The sequence below is a fragment of the Drosophila hydei genome, unplaced genomic scaffold (assembly GCF_003285905.1).
Source record: "Drosophila hydei strain 15085-1641.00,03,60 unplaced genomic scaffold, DhydRS2 tig00000060-arrow-pilon, whole genome shotgun sequence".
Taxonomy (NCBI): Eukaryota; Metazoa; Arthropoda; class Insecta; order Diptera; family Drosophilidae; genus Drosophila; species Drosophila hydei.
In genome coordinates, this window is record NW_022045656.1 from 272,125 (window position 1) to 289,375 (window position 17,251).

Here is a 17,251-nt window from a genome sequence, read left to right on the forward strand (position 1 = left end):
CTGCGCGAGAGATGCACCCCAAACCATAACTGAATGCTTTCCGAATTTCAAGCTCGAAATGATGCTTCTGTATTCCACTGCAGCTTACTTTGGATGGAACATTATTATAGTTCAGCATTACTTTTGTTTCGTAAAAATATGGCGTTTTTCCAATATTTTATCGGCTGACTAATCAGGTTCATAGCAAAGCAAGTAAGAAAGCTCTAGTCGGGGTGCCCGACTAGGAGATACCCTGATCCCAGGCCTCTGAGTTTTTTAATATTTTCCGCAGTTTGTATCGAGTATTCAAAAAAAAAAAAAAAAACCAGGTTTCGAACCGGATTATTCGCGCAACGTGCACCAACTCTACTAACACCGCCACTTCATAATTAAAGAAAAAATAAAACAATAAAGAATGTTTCATCTCCACCGGTCTCGAACCCCGGACCTAGCCGCACACGAGCGCCGCCACTACCAACGCAGCCACTGCACTGCTTGTTCGAGCGGTTGCAAATTTGAATATAAGTAGCAGCTAATAATTCAGCACAATTCAAGCGCAATTTCGATTCTTGGAATAGAAAAGAAGTCATGCATTTGAATGTATGTGTGCACACGCATAGGAAAAATGGGTGCGCGTGGCGCTGCTGACATGTGCTTTTGCAAATTGGCCAAACGTTTTTTTTAATAACTTCTGTTTTATTTAATGGATTTTATTGAAATTTTCAGCAGATGATCTACATATTCTATTGGCTTGGTTGAGTTTCAAACTCCTTCACATAATGTGCCTAGTTCCAACTGAACTTAAATTTTAAGAATTTGGGGAAATTTGGAGACAGTATCCAAAATCCAACAAAAATCAAAATTGCATAAAATACATAAGACTAAAACAAAATTTGGAGGATCTAGCTCTTAAGACGTTTGAGATATAATTTATTTACTGCATTTCAATAATGTTTTTATTCGATAACAATTAAGTGCGAATAGTTATCGAATATTTGAAACAAACTTGACCTGCGCGTGCTATACACGGACCTACAAAATTTCAAGTCTCTAGCTCTTATAGATGCTGAGATCCACGCGTTCACACATACGGCCAAACGGACAGACGGACAGACAGACAGACGGACAGGGCTCAATCGACTCGGCTTGTCGTCCTGATCAAGAATATATATACTTTATGGGGTCTGCTACGCCTCCATCTGGCTGTTACATACATTTGCACAAAACCATTATACCCTGATTTCCCATTTTCAATGGGATCAGGGTATAATTAAAGCTCTTTTCTACATTTTCCTATGAAAGTAGAAGAGGTGCACGAAAGAAGTGCAACTCTTGGCGTACTATATTATGTGATATTTCTTTTTGCTATAGCGTAATTTAATATACGTCTACATTCGGAGAGGTTACAGGAGAAGGAGAAAGTTTTTTGACATCTTACTTGTAATGATGGTAAAATCGGGGATTGTAACGATAGTTACAGAACCTTTTCGATTACAGAACCTTATTATTATGCTCCCCTTTTAAGATTATTGACGTCAATGCTACACCCTTGGTGAATGTCGACTTGACTCAAGTGTTTCTCCGGTTTCTCTGCTTTGAATACTTTGCACCATTATTATGGTTATGCATTTGTGTGTGCCCAGGTGGGCATCCTGATTGTTGTCACAGATATGTCATCAATGGATTCTTGCAGATCGTGTGTCGATGTCAAGCACTTCTTTGTCTACCACTGTAGTTGGTTCCATGTGACCGTGTACATATCTGATCTGCCTGGGTATAATTCACGAGCGCGTGTAACACGTAATTGTAACTTGCAAATTGTTTGTGGTGAGATCTGTGCTAGCTAAAACTTTATCATCACACTTTCTCTCTTTCTTAGGCATGGGTGCCACAGCCTTCTTACAAACTAGCTTGGTGAGATATAATCGACAATGACTTAAATATTGTGGTTTTATTAACTAGGATTTGGCGAACGTGGCAGAGAACGTAAGTTTTATATTTTCGTACTTGTTTATGTAAATGCGTTTGTAAATTGCGTTTATGTAAATTTTGTTTACTGCCCGACTAGTATCCCGCTTATCAAATGCAAGACTCTGTTCACTCTCTGTTCGTCCCCTTTAACAGCACAAACATTCCTAAGGTCTACTTGTATGATCCCTTCCAAGCATAAGAAGCACAACTTGTTACCCAAACTCTTGTCGTTCTTCAGGAACCTCTTTCGCCTACATCGAACACCCTGTTCTGCCTATCTGGGGTACATCTGTCCAGATAGGCTTGTGGTGCCCTTGCTAACTTGCTTTAAATAGTTTGGTTAAACTTGCCCGGTGTGGAAAAGATTATTTCAATTGGCATTTTGTTGGTAACTGAGTGTTTAGACATGTTGTACAAGGCTATGACTATGGCTATGTCGTGGGATTTTTGGCCCATCACCAATTCTCTACCGTTCTACCTGTCTATTTGAGGTGCTGTGTAATGGTGGTACATATATGACTGGTTGCATTACTGTAAATTTGGAGAATTTGTCGATACAAGTTTAAAAACAGTTTTTATCTGTGGGAAAAATGTCAATATGCAACATCTCGCCTGCATATGAAGGAATTGGAGTCGCGCCGAGTTCCTGTTTTTTGGGATGCCTATCATATTTTGATTTTGTGCACACCTTAATATATTTTTGCAACACCAAAATTTGCTTGATGGAAAACTTAATCATTGTATACCCCGATCCAATTAAAAATGGGGTAGAGTTGGGGCACGTTGCGCAAATAATCCGAGTTCGAAACTTGGTTTCGCAATGTCATTTTTTTTTTCTTTTTTTCTTTTGAATATTCGATACAAACTACGGAAAATATTAAAAAACTTAGAGGACTGGGAACAGGGTATCACCTAGTCGGGCACCCCGACTAGAGCTTTCTTACTTGTTACTTTTGCCTTTTTCAATTAAAAACATGATCGAAATGCAGTTGTTAAATTATATCTCGTAAGGCTTAAGAGCTTGAGCCTCAAAATTTTGTAATTAGTTTTATTTATATTTTCTGCAATTTTAATTTTTGTTTTATGTATATTTTATGCAATTTTGATTTTTGTTTGTATTTTGATTACCTGCTCAGTTGGAAATTAGACCAATAAGTAATCGAGTTTGCATTTCTAACAAGCCAATAGATCATATGCTGATAATGTCTTTAAAATGCATTATTAAGAAAGCTCTAGTCGAGGTGCCCGACTAGGAGATACCTTGATCCCAGTCCTATCTGCGTTTTTTAATATTTTCCGTAGTTTGTATCAAGTATTCAAAAAACAAAAACAAATAAAAATCGATAGTACAACACCAAGATTCGAACCCACAATTCCTACGCAAGGCGCATCAACTCTATCAACTGAATTAAAATTTTACGAATTTGGGGAAATTTGAAGCCAGTATCCAAAATCCAATAAAAATCCAAATTGCATATAATATAGATAAAACTAAATACAAATTTGGAAGTTCTAGCTCGTAAGACGTACGAGATATAATTTATTAACTGCATTTCGATCATGTTTTTATTCGATAACACTAAAACAGGAATAGTTATCGAATATATGAAGCAAACTTGATATGCGCGTGCTATACACGGACCTACAAAAAAATGTTTGCCTGTTACATACATTTCCAGAACACCAGTATACCCAGATTTTCCCATTTTCAATGCGATCAGGGTCTATCTATTAAGACTAGGATGGGGGCAAAAAAAAAATGAATGCTTCTAGCATTATGTAAATGCGATATGTGCATGCAATTCTGACTTCCAATATTTTAATGATCATCATCTTTATTTTCGAAAATACCTTTTAGAATGTTGAAATTAAAAAGCCTTAACATGTTATTGTTGGTTAGAAGAAAGAAGAGATTGTATATATAGAACATTGCCAGAATATATCATATTGAAGATGGAATGTAAAATATAGCAAGCAAAAATTATAACTTAGAAGAATAGATTGAAAATTTAAAGTAGCTTTAACATTAAGTTTAATAAATTGATCTTGGTAAACTCGTTCACAAGCCGTGTCACAAATCTAAAAGCATCCATTTTGTAAATTTAGTAGCTTTGAACATTTAACAAATTTTATAATACCTAATATATACTTTTCTTTATATAGTGCATACAAATAATTTCTAATAAATTTTTTTAAATATTTTTTTATTTCAGTTTTTCCACTTGTTTATCGCAAATCCGATATGAAATGGAAATTAATTTATGCAATTGCTCCCTACGTAATCCAGCATTAACAAGTATGTGTATATTCAAGTAACAAATAATATAAGTAGTAAAACATAAAATGGCAATAGTATATAACAATATTATATAATTATGGAGAGGTCAACAATATCCACGTAACAATAACACGTATATATATAGTATTAGATGTATAAAGGCAAAAATTCTCCTGGACATAATATCACAAACAACGCAGTTCTCAGACCACCTCCACAACGCCATGCTTTTCATACGGCACTTTCAATTTTTCTGGAACAATGTCGTGATAGAATTTGAAGAAATTTGGAGCCGGTATCCAAAATCCAACACATCAAATTTGAATAAAATTTACATACAACTAAATACAAATTTAGAGGCCCTCTCTAGAAAAAATAAAATAACTGCATTTACAAAAATACATACGATCAGACAGACAGACGACTCGGTTTGTCGTCCTGATCAAGAATTCCCGTTTTGTGCAAATGTATGTAACAAGCAGAAGGAGGCGTGGCAGACCTCGCACGTTACAGTTTGACGCCCTATCATGCTTAGTCAGCATGCCGATTGTTGTTGTAATTTCTTTAATGAAATAGCCGTTGTGGCTTCTAAACTTAAGTTTACTCTCGTACGAAAGAGCTTTTGGTTAACATTAAAACTACTTGCACTCCGGCAACTGGACGTTAAACTGATCATTTACTTATTGACATCAATTACTGAGCCACAAAGCCAGTAAGTGAAAAGGGTGAAGTCAAGCCTCCACCATAATCTTAATAAGATGACCGTAATCCGGACCGCGAGCTCACGTCACAGGACCGAGACAACAAACTTAATGTAATATGCACACGTATAGGAAAAATGAGTGAGCTTGGCGCTGCTGACATGTGCTTTTGCACGAGCACGTATTTTTCCTATGCGTGTGCAAACATACATTCAATTACGTGTATTCTTTTCTATTCGAAGAATCGAAATTGCGATTGAAACTGGCTGAATTATTATCTGCTACTTAACTTCAAATTTGCAACTCTTTTTGCAAGCAGTGCAGTGGTGCCCTTGGTAGAAACGGCGCACGGTAGCGGTTAATCTCTGGATTCGGGACGGGTGGCGATGTAACATTTTTTATTGTTTTCTTTTTAATTATGAAGTGGCTGTGTTGGTAGAGTTGGTGAGCGTTGCGTAAAAATTGTGCTTTCGAATCTTGGTGTCGTAATATCAATTTTTATTTGCTTTTGTTTTTAATACTTGATACAAACTACGGAAAATATTAAAAAACGCAGATACAACTGGGATCAAGGTATCTCCTAGTCGAGCACCCCGACTAGAGCTGTCTTATTTGTTACAACTCAAACAGTATGATAAAAATGTATATCTTTTCTTTCAGATCAGCCTTACTGCAATATTATGGGACTTAAATGCTTGAAGGAAGGTGACGTATAGAAATAATTATCAATACTATATTATACTATACTATAGTTTGTTGTGTAACGGACCCACGGCTTATTCCGAGTTCAATCCGGGCTAAATTCAATTGGCTGAAAGTTCATGCTTACAATACTTATAGATGGAGACACCAGCGACACTTCGGATGTCCAAGTTGTCACTTTGAGCATAACAACTCTTTTAATGTTTCTAACTGCCCCTTACCATTGTCTTCGTTGATAAAAATGGATCATTTGCTTTAAGGGATATTTATTAAACATTATAAAACACGTCGCACTGCGGAGTGTTTATCAGTTCAACGTAATGTATTCTATCTCATTAAACATATGTATAAATACATACATACATATACACTTACAGTGTATTTATATTTATACATTTAAATATATATATCGATCCTCACAGAGACGCTAGTAATATGTATCTCATAAGATCCTGAAAAAATTGTACTGAAAGCCTAAGAAAACATATACCAGCCAAATACCTCCACATAACGACATTTTACAATGGCAAGAGTCTACGAAGACAATAATTATTGCCACAAATGCATAGAAAGGCTTGAAAGGCAATCAGCTCGTTACAACAATCAGAGTCAGAAACTAAAATTGACCCACTGTAGGTTAAAAATCAAAATTGCACAAAATATACATATAACTAAATACAAAATTTAGTTCTTAAGACGTTCGAGATATAATTTATTAACTGCATTTCATTCATGTTTTTCTTCGATCACAATAAAATGCAAATAGTTATCAAGTCTTTGAAGCAAACTCGATATGAGTTTAGGTTGTGGTCCGAGTGATGGAGCTTCGTTGATAATTGGAGATAATGTCCCTCGGCGAGATTTTTAATTGTTCATCAAGTAATTCTAAGGTTGGAGTACAAATAAATTCAGAACTGGTTGGTTTGCGAGTCAAAATTGAAGTGTTTTATTCAATTTCTAAAGTTCTGAGTTCTGCCGAGCGTCACACGTCGGCTTTGTTATTGCTTCTGACTCGCGGTCAGTGACGTTACTTCCGCTCATTGCCACAAAGGCAGAGTTGTTGGTGGGTGCGAGGCTTGAGAGGAAGCGAAGCTGTGGCCAGCATCGGGATAGTAACACCTCCCCCCCAGTGTGGAGTGCTGGCCAAAGGCTAGGGACGGCCGGTACGTAGAATGCCGGAAATTGTTTCCTTAAAAATAACTTCTTTCCTCCAGTGTCTTATGAGTATGATCATGCTGATCAACAGAAGGATTATTGCAGAATAAATCGTAGTGAAATGTGTCGTGCTTAGACGGGTTGGGTAATCAACAGTGAAATAAAGGCTTTTCAGTTTGATCGACTTAGTTGTCGTATTAGTTTTCATGTGTTTGATTTTTGGCATCTCTATTTCAAATTTTTCCAAGGCTTCCGATTGGACTATGGTTTATTGCTGGTTGTTTGATTTTCTGTGTTTGCGCCGTTTAAGATGAAAACGACTCGACGTTTGGTTACTCAACAAGTTTTCTAGGCATTTGTTTCTAGTAGTTAGTTTGTTTTGTCAAATATTTAACTTATATAATTTTACACAATTATTCTGAGTTTCCTTAGTTTCTACAGTTGCTTGCAGTTCATTACAACATATTCGGGTATTTTTAAAAATGTTGTCCTTTAATGGGCAGTGGTATAAGGTGGTACAGATAATATTCTTCTCTAAATAAAATTGGTATTTTAATCTTAAAGATAATACTCTTATTTTCCGAATATGCTTCCATCCGAAGGATGTTGTACAATTCGTAATCTGTTTCCACGGTAATATTTTGTGTGTTGATCATAGTTCTTAATTTTTGAAGCTCAACCACGTTAAGTATAAAACGTGGTAGTAATTTAATTTAATGAATAACAAACTTTCTGCCAAATTGTTTAACTGATTAAAGAGGATATCAATGTAAAAGTTTATTATATTTACTAATAATAGTGTTCTCTTGTTTGTTCAGCTGCTGTTTAATTGTTGGATATAAGTTGGATTTGCATTCATTAAGTTTTTATACCCTGATCCCAATAAAAATGGGAAATCAGGGTATAATGGTTTTGTGCAAATGTATGTAACAGGCAGAAGGAGGCGTGGCAGACCCCATAAAGTATATATATTCCTGATCAGGACGACAAGCCGAGTCGATTGAGCCCTGTCCGTCTGTCTGTCTGTCCGTCTGTCCGTCTGTCCATCCGTCCGTCTGTCCGTATGTGTGAACGCGTGGATCTCAGCATCTATAAGAGCTAGAGAAATTTTTTTTGTAGGTCCGTGTATAGCACGCGCAGGTCAAGTTTGTTTCAAATATTCGATAACTATTCATATTTAATTGTTATCGAATAAAAACTTTATTTAAATGCAGTAAATAAATTAAATCTCGAACGGATACCGGCTCCAAATTTCTCCAAATTCTTAAAGTAAAGTTTGGTTGGAAATAGGGTCATTATGTGACAGCGTTTGCATCTCAACCAAGCCAATAGGATATGTAGATCATATGCTGAAAATTTCATTAAAATCCATTACGTAAAACAGAAGTTGTTATACAAAACGTTTGGCCAATTTGCAAAAGCACATGTCAGCAGCGCCACGCGCACGCATTTTTCCTATGCGTGTGCACACATACATTCAAATGCGTGTATTCTTCTCTATTCCAAGAATTGAAATTGCGCTTGAATTGTGCTGAATTATTAGCTGCTACTTAACTTCAAATTTGCAACTCTTTTCGCAAGAGGTGCAGTGGCTGCGTTGGTAGAGGCGGCACTAGTATGCAGATCGGTCCGGGGTTCGAGACCGGTGGAGATGAGACATTTTTTATTGTTTTATTGCTGCGCAAATAATCCGGGCTCGAAACCTGGTCTCGCAATGTCGATTTTTATTTGTTTTCTTTTTTTTTTTTTTTGAATACTCGATACAAACTACGGGAAATTAAAAAAAAAACTCAGAGGACTGGGATCAGGGTATCTCCTAGTCGGGCACCCCGACTAGAGCTTTCTTACTTGTTTTAAGGTAATCGTGTGCTGAATTTGGCGTGAATGAACATTCTACCTGTGAAGGCTTCATACGGTGTGAGGTTTGTGTTCGAGTGTATTGAGTTATTGTATGTTATGATGGTTTCCGTTAGTATGTCTTCGTGGTCTAAAGTGAGTTTCTGTTTTTTCCTTTTATTAAGATTATTCTATAACTTTCGGTAAGGGTTGAGTGAAGTCCTTCAACTGGAGCGTTGCTAAAAGATTATTAGAATAATGTCATGTGGGGCTCGAAATCGAACTGGTCGCAAAAGTCTTTATAGATTTTCCCTGCGAATTCTGGCCCTTGGTCGCAAACTATTTTTTTTTAATGCCGAATGTTTTTATAAAATTTTTAATGGATTTTACGATGTTAATCATGTTCCTATTATCAATTGTGTATGCTTGCGCAATGACAGTCAAGTAATATGCTTTGTTAATAGTATAAATATCTATGTGTATAATTTGTAGGGGTAGGGACGAAATTTCAGGGATGACAAAGGGTATTTGTTGGGGATGTCTGTCATATTTTGTTGTTAGACAAACGCTGCAGTTCTTTATGGTTTTGCTCACTATTTCTTTAAGTTTGGGAATATAGAATTCCCTTTTTTGATATGTCTCATCGATTCCCCTGTGGTTTGTGTCTGTGTGGTACTTCGAGATGATTTTATCCAATTGTGTCTGGTCTGTTATTTCCTTCAGTATGTTTTTGCATCTGACTATTTTGAATTAATCGTTTTGATTGAAATGCATGTTGTATATGCTTTGAATGCTAGAAAGGTTTGGTCGTCCGCCATTATAGCGTATATTTTGTGAGGTTTGATATGATCCCCAAGTATGGTTTTTATTATTTGGTCGTTGAAAGTGGGGACCTGAATTATTCGTCTTAATTTAATTCTTAAACGGTGATATTATTTTATTTGTGAAGTTGGGCCCGTTTTCGAAAATTATTTGGTATTTTAAGTCATTTATAGGTGTTTCGGTATACGGCTTGTTCGATGTTGTCAAGTCTATGTTGTTGTCATTTAAGTTGCATTCTAGTCTACTCAACGCATTTGCCACTACGTTCTGGTAGCCTTTTTTGTACACTACTTCATCGTCATATTCTAGGAGTTGTAGCTTCCATCGGACAAGCTTAGAGTATGGCTCTTTGAACTTCATTAACCAGGTGAGAGGTCTATGATCTGTAACAAGTGGTACTTTGTTGCCGAAAATATAGGGTCTGGAGTGTCCAGACGATGGCTAACATTTCTTTTTCTTCTACTAGCATACGCCACAGGTTTGTCGTTAGAAACACTACCTTGTGAGAGCACTGCGCCTAGCGCTAAGTTATTGCGTCTGTTGTGAGAATGAAGGGTTTATTGAAGTCGGGGTGTTGTAGAATTGGGTCGTTGCAGAGCAAGGTTTTGCATTTGTCGAATGCTTCCGTAAATTCGGTATCTGTGGAAATATTTCTTTTTGCCTTTTAGTTGTTTCGTCATTGGTTTCGTGATTTTGACGAAGTCCCTACTGAATTTCCTATAATATCTGAACAACACTGAAAATGATTTTAACTAATTCCTATTCCTTGGGAAAGGAAAGTTTTTAATAGTGTCTATCTTGTCTGGATTTGGTTTTATTCCGTTATCTGTAACAATGGGCCGTAGAAAGTCGATCTCCGTCCGAAGATATTCCAATTTGGTAATCTGAACCTAAAGAGGTTAGCTGCTGTTAATTTTACAAAAAAGCTCGAAATGTCGTTAATGTGTTGTTGCAGGGATGGTAAAAAAGATAATTATATCGTCTAGGTAGACCAAGCAAATGGGGCCAACGAGGTCGCCTAGGACGTTGTCCATGACTCGTTGGCGCTCTTCAGCCCGAACGGCATACGGACGAACTCATAATGCCCGTTTTCCATAGTAAATGCTGTTTTTGTCATGTCACCGGATTCCATCTCGATTTGGTTGAACCCGCTTGCTAAGTCGATGGTCGAGAAGTAGATTGATTTTCCAATATTGTCCAGTACGTCGTTGATGTTTGGTGATGGGGTACCTATCTGAAATTGCTTTTTTGTTCAGTTTCCTATAATCGATTACTAACCTCCACTTCTTATTGCCAGTCAGATTTTTTCGGAACGACCCACACGTTTGAGCTACAAAGTGAGCAGCTATTTTGAATGATTTTTTGGTTTAAGAAGAGTTGCTATTTGTTTTTTTTTATATTTCTAATTTGTGTATGGTGAGGTATCTATACGACTTTGTGTAGATGGGTGTGTTATCCGTTGTGGGTATCGTGTGCCTAATTTTATTCGAAAAGGTTTTCCTTATAGAACAGGTCGGAACTGCCGTGACACAGTTGAATGATCTTATTTTTTTCCTCTTTGTTCATATATTCCGTTCTAATACAGGTTAGATTGGTACAATGAGTAATGAGAGGGGATGTTGCACTGTTCAGGCTATGGATTTGGATATTATTGTCTTCTTGGTATGACTCTACTCTTAAGGGTTGTTCTAGGCAGAATAAGAGGTCCTCAGGTGAGCTATTTATTATTTCTACTTTTCCCATGCTGTCCTCTGCCTTATATATTTTCTCTGATATGGTAACGCTATCTTTGATATTTATTTGTTGACAGTAAAAGTCCCCGTTTTGAATTGCAACTGGTATTGAAATGATGTTTTTCGTTTCTGCTGACACGTGCTAAATTTCGGATGAATTATTGGCACCGTTGAAAATTGTTAATGATACTCTTGGTGATTCGAGTAAGAGATCGTTTAGATTTATTTTTGCACTAAGTGCATTAAGAACATCCATGCCCAGTAGGCCTTCGATAAAGTAAATACCCCGTTTTGCTTAAATTCAGGCAATAAAGGGATAGTTATCTTCTTGCGAATTCTAAAGCTCTTGAGAGCTGTTGTTATAATTTTTGGTTCTTGTAAATCTATTCTATTAATGATAGGGGCAGATTCAGCATTAATAAATGAGTTGGTGGACCCTGTGTCCAGTAAAAATTTTAATGGTTGTTTCTTGAGGGAAGTAATTAAGATATAGGGGAGAGTAGAACAGTAGTACACTCGATTTATGTATTTTGTGGGTATGGTAAGGCTTTTGAGCGAAAATTTTTGTCCATCTTCGATGTTGGAAAGCTCTGCTTGCTTCATTTCAGTATTATTAAGGTCTCCTCATTGGTTGTCCCTATTAAATGGATTACGTCGGGTGTCCCTTTGTTCGTGTTCGCCGTTTCGCTGTCTGTCTGTTAGTCTGTGTTCATGAGAGTCAGAGTTTTTACCGAAGTAACTACGATTTTGATTATAATTATTATTACGGTTGTAACTATAAATTGCGCTCCGTATCGTGGTGGTGCGTCCCTGCTGTTCCGGTAACTATTGTCGTAGTTTCGTCTGTCTCGGGTCGATGCGTTTTCGGTTCTGCATAGGTCAAATGCTTCTTCGATAGTTTGGGATCTTTTAGTCTAATAAGGGACTTCAATGGTTCTCTAAGTTCGCGGAAGAACACCCAGAGACATAGGTTGCTATAAAGAGTCTCTTTAGCTAGCCAGGGAAATCAATTGCTTTTTATATTGAATATGTCGGAATATAATATGGTTAAGGTTAAGCCCCCGACACATTTTCAATGTCGCCGATTAGGGCTTCTTCAGTTCGCCTAACCCCAAATGCACGAATTAAACTTATTTTTATGTGGTCCCAATTTAAGGAAGGGTTGGCTTGGTCGAGAATATCCCTGGCCCTGCCCACGATTTTATTCCTAATGTTCCTGAGGAGGACTAGTCCATGTAATGTCCGATTTGATTCGGAGATTAGAAGAATAAATTCCTCGACACTGGTTAAAAATGGATGTCAAAAGTTTGTAGTTCTTTAACGTATTTTAACATGGTGTGTTAGGTTTACTGAGGACATGGTAACCGTAGGGTTCCATGGTGCATTAGAAGGGCTGGGTTCGTTATTTGAAGATCTGGGCTCCATATTATTAACGTCTTTATTTAACAATGTCACTTCTTCTGTATTAATGGGAGGCTTGGGAGGCTAACGCTGTTTCAAAGCTAATATCTATGTTTCCTAGGTAGAATTAGTTTCGAGACAAACCCTAATTTTGTTTTTGTCATTTAGTCTAGGGATTTATGAATATCAACAAAATGTTTTACGTTATTTTTTAAGAGTTCAAATACTAAGGTGTGTGTGAGAAACAGAATTTCGTATGTTTTCTTTCTATTTTTTTTATCCTTTTTTTCTTTCAGAACTGCAATATATATTTGGTTGGTGTGTGTTCTAATCGAATATGTAATTGTTTGAACGGTTATACGACGTGGCGCAAAATGTGATTCTGATTGTTGCACAACTGCTGAGTGGCCAACCTTGCGTTGCCTTATCTCTTGCAGGGCGTCGCTCGAAGCGTAATATAAATTTTGTTTGCCTTCAATGTAATCGCTCGAAGTGAAATACAAATGTTGTTTCCCTACAATGTAATGTGCGGTACTCAAAAGAGTCGCGGAGCCGGCGCCAGCACTAATAGCGCAATACACATTCACTGTACCTGGGATCTGCGGCGTCGGCACTTGTTTTGGAATTTATATATATGTTGTAGCGTCATTAATATTCTTATTGTTTGGCATTGCTTTAGCGCAGCAAGTTTCGATTACACTCAGATCCCCAATACAACTGAACTCTGTCAGTCTCTCATTGCTTGGGCCTTCCATCAAACCACACTCGGCGACAGATTCTGTAGCGGTCGCCTCGCTAAAACTTTACCAAACTACAAAACACAGGCAACCAATCGCAACGCACAAAAAAGGATGATGCAATATCAGCATAGTGTTGCAATTATGTTTCTACGAAAATGCTCGAAGACACACCAATACATATGTAGTGTGACCTTCAAACATATTACCAGCAAGCGCCGGTAAGGCGCCTGTATATTTCGACTACCTATTCTCCGACATATAATGGGGGGGGGGGGGGTAGTTAACAACTAAGCATATAAGATACCCCTCACTGTCATACATTGTTATTTCTAAGTACGCAACACACGATCATAAGTATTTGGTTGCCCTCAGCAACAAATACAACAACAACAGCAGCAGTTTCTAGCAGTGCTAGAAACAACTGTAATAATAAGAATAGCTTACATAAAATAAGATAGAAAATAAGGGCAAATCAAGGAGAAACGAAGACGAATAGCGGCGAATATTTGGTTGCCCTCAGCAACAAATACAACAACAGCAGCAGCAGTAACAACGACGCTCGACGCACTAGAAACAACTGTAATAATAAGAATAACGTACATAAAATAAGATAAAAGACAACGGCAAATCAAAAGAGAAACGAAGGCGAATAGCGGCGGTAGCGGAGTACACAGGCTATGCGAAACGTTTTTGAAAAACGCCAAAGGGTCAGTCTCATAGCGTACGACGTTGACGACAGACACAGCTCTCATTTCTAGATCGCAACATTAATTAATTTAAGTCGAGCGAATGATTAAACTCCGGCATTGCCGTCAATAAACTTTACCCGCGTTTCAATCATAGTTGACCACGTCCAAGATAATCAACCAATTCCAACCTAATCACACAATTCCAATAGTTACCTATTGGATTCATCACCACCCCACAAAGAGAAGAAGTCACCACCGTCCGATCAACCACACTTCGTCGCCAGGCAACGAGGTTACGAGGGAAGACTTAATTGGCGCCCAACCAATAAATAGGAACCCATACCATGTAAGTTCATAAGTGATTTCAGTTTTGAAGAAATTATTCACGAACGCCACGTACCGACACGTGTGATTAAAAAAAAAAAAAAAAAAAAAAAAAAAAGTGTAAAGTAAAGTAAATATTTCTGCTTTCTTCTGCCAACATTTCATTCCTTTCAATCATTGCACACTTTATAATAAATATTGCATACCCCAATATACACCAGTTTCCGTTATTGCCAACAGTCTTACCTGCCGATCTTTCTCGATCGGCCTAAGTTTTGAAAAGTGCAAACCATAAGCCAATGAATTGGAATTATAGAAAGATACAGGTCGAATATAATAGTGACGACAGCTGGGAGGGGGAAATCAATTGCTCAGTAGATCTTACTCCTGTAGATACCGTTGTAACTGAAGAAATGGAGCCGGGTCACCTTCAGACTCTCATTGAAGGTGCCATCAGGCAAGCTCTAGCGCAACAACAAAATCAGTTTCAAGCATAAATAACCGCTTTAACTTCACAAGTACAGAGTTTGCAGGTGAAAGCGCCGCAAATCGTCACATACGAGAAAATATTCGTCGATCCTAACGCCAAATGCGATATTCCCTTAGACATTATTAAATCTGTGCCGGATTTCTCCGGCGTACAGGATGAGTATGTAGCATGGAGGCAAGCAGCCATCAACGCATACGAACTATTCAAGAATTATCCAAAGAGCACTGCACACTACCAAGCGGTAGCGATCATTAGGAACAAAATCAAAGGCCCAGCTGGAGCCTTACTAGTGTCTCACAACACTGTCCTAAATTTCGATGCAACACTAGCTAGGCTAGATTGCACATACTCGGATAAAACATCCTTGCGCTTGTTGAGACAATGTTTGGAGTTAGTTACGCAGGGCAAAATGTCCCTGATGACTACGATGACGTCGAAAAGAAACTCACGCTCGTAACTAACAAAATCGTAATGTCTCACGACCAAGAAGGCGCCGATTTGCTCAACCGGGAGGTCAGAGACGACGCCTTGCACGCCTTTTTCTTCGGTCTTAGAAAGCCGTTGAGAGCGGTTGTGTTCCCTGCACAACCAAAAGATCTACCATCCGCACTGGCCCTTGCCAGAGAGGCAGAAGCTAGCATTGAGACCTTGCAAGACCGAGCGCAAACTGCTGAAGGTAACAAAAACCGTGCCCAAGGCAAATAAACCAGATTTAACAAAGATGAGCAAAATTAGGAGAGAAATCCCTATTTTGTGAAACGCCAAAAGGGCGGTCCCTAGCACCAGGCCCCTAAAGACAATCAATCCAGGGATCCACAGCCCATGGAAGTTGACTCTTCCTCCAGATTTAGACAAAAAACTGACTACAGCAAGCTTCAGGCTAATGAGTCCAACGCACCAAAACGCAAGAATTCGTCAGACCGTTCAACAGGTCAAAGACGACAACGCGTTAACAATATCGTACAATCAGATTCCAAAGAAGCCGTAACAGAATTCGAGAAGGCGGCCAAAGAGGCAGTTGAAGAACTAGAGAGTGAGAACGAGTACGCACCTGGTGACTACTCGATTAATTTTTTAGGGAACACTCCCGGCTTCCGTACATTGAACGACGGTTGGCTGGGAGAACTCTGAAGATGTTGATTGCCACTGGCGCGGCAAAAAATTATGTGAAGCCCTTAACAGAGCTAAAGACCATAACGCCGGTCGCCAAGTCGTTCTCGGTAAACTCGATCCACGGGTCTACCGAAATCAAGCGCAAATGCTTTATGAATATTTTCCAACATACTTCCCCGTTTTTTCTCCTCGATACCCTAAGTTCTTTCGACGCCATCATAGGCTTCGACTTGCTAACACAAGCCAGAGTCAAATTGAACTTGGCAAAAAACACTCTGGAATACCAGAGTACATCCGAAAAACTCCAGTACTATCAATGTGCCGATGTAAACTTCACCGATGTCAACGACATCGTAGTCCCCCCCTCCGTAAAGAAAGAGTTTAGGGACATGATACTCAGAAACAAAAGAGCCTTCTCAAATGCTGATGAAGCTCTCCCTTTTAATACTGCTGTCATCGCTACAATCCGAACAATAGACAACGAGCCTGTGTATTCAAGATACCCGAGTCTCATGGGTGTTTCTGACTTCATCAACAAAGAAGTCAAACAATTACTGGACGATGGCATAATCAGGCCCTCCAGATCACCTTACAACAGCCCAACATGGGTGGTTGATAAAAAAGGCACTGACTCATACGGTAACCCAAAAAAAAGGTTGGTAATCGACTTCAGGAAACTGAACGAAAAAACCATACCGGACCGTTACCCCATGCCGAGCATCCCCATGACCTTAGCAAATCTAGGAAAGGCAAGGTACTTCACTACCCTCGACTTAAAGTCTGGGTACCATCAAATCTACCTTGCGGAGCATGACCGCGAAAAGACTTCGTTTTCAGTAAGCAGCGGCAAGTACGAGTTCTGTCGCCTACCATTCGGCCTGCGCAATGCAAGCAGCATATTCCAAAGGCAATAGACGATATCCTGAGGGAACACATAGGAAAGATTTGCTTTGTCTATGTAGACGACGTCATAATTTTTTCTAAAAACGAAACGGAGCATCTTCAACACATTAACATTGTGTTAAAATGTCTAATCGACGCCAACATGCGTGTAGGCCCTGAAAAGACTAAATTCTTCAAGGAAAGTATCGAATTCCTGGGTTTCATCGTAACCAAAGACGGAGCAACATCCGATCCCAAAAAAGTTAAAGCCATTCAGGAATTCCCCGAACCAAAGAGTGTCTACAGCGTTAGGTCCTTCTTGGGGTTAGCCAGCTACTATAGGGTCTTTATTAAGGACTTTGCCGCTATAGCGCGTCCGATATCGATATCGGACATACTTAAAGGGGAAAATGGTTCAGTCAGTAGGCACGTATC

General features: G+C 38.5%; 1 protein-coding gene across 1 annotated transcript in view; it reads left to right on the forward strand.

Moving 5' to 3' along the window:
• Positions 1-5,771, forward strand: part of LOC115483804 — a 180,940-nt gene extending 175,169 nt beyond the window's left edge. Inside the window, exon 6 of the mRNA XM_030226124.1 lies at positions 5,590-5,771. Coding sequence (XP_030081984.1) covers positions 5,590-5,620 — 31 coding nt within the window. The 3' untranslated portion in view covers positions 5,621-5,771. The remainder of the gene's footprint in view (positions 1-5,589) is intronic.
• Positions 5,772-17,251: the final 11,480 nt, after the last annotated feature.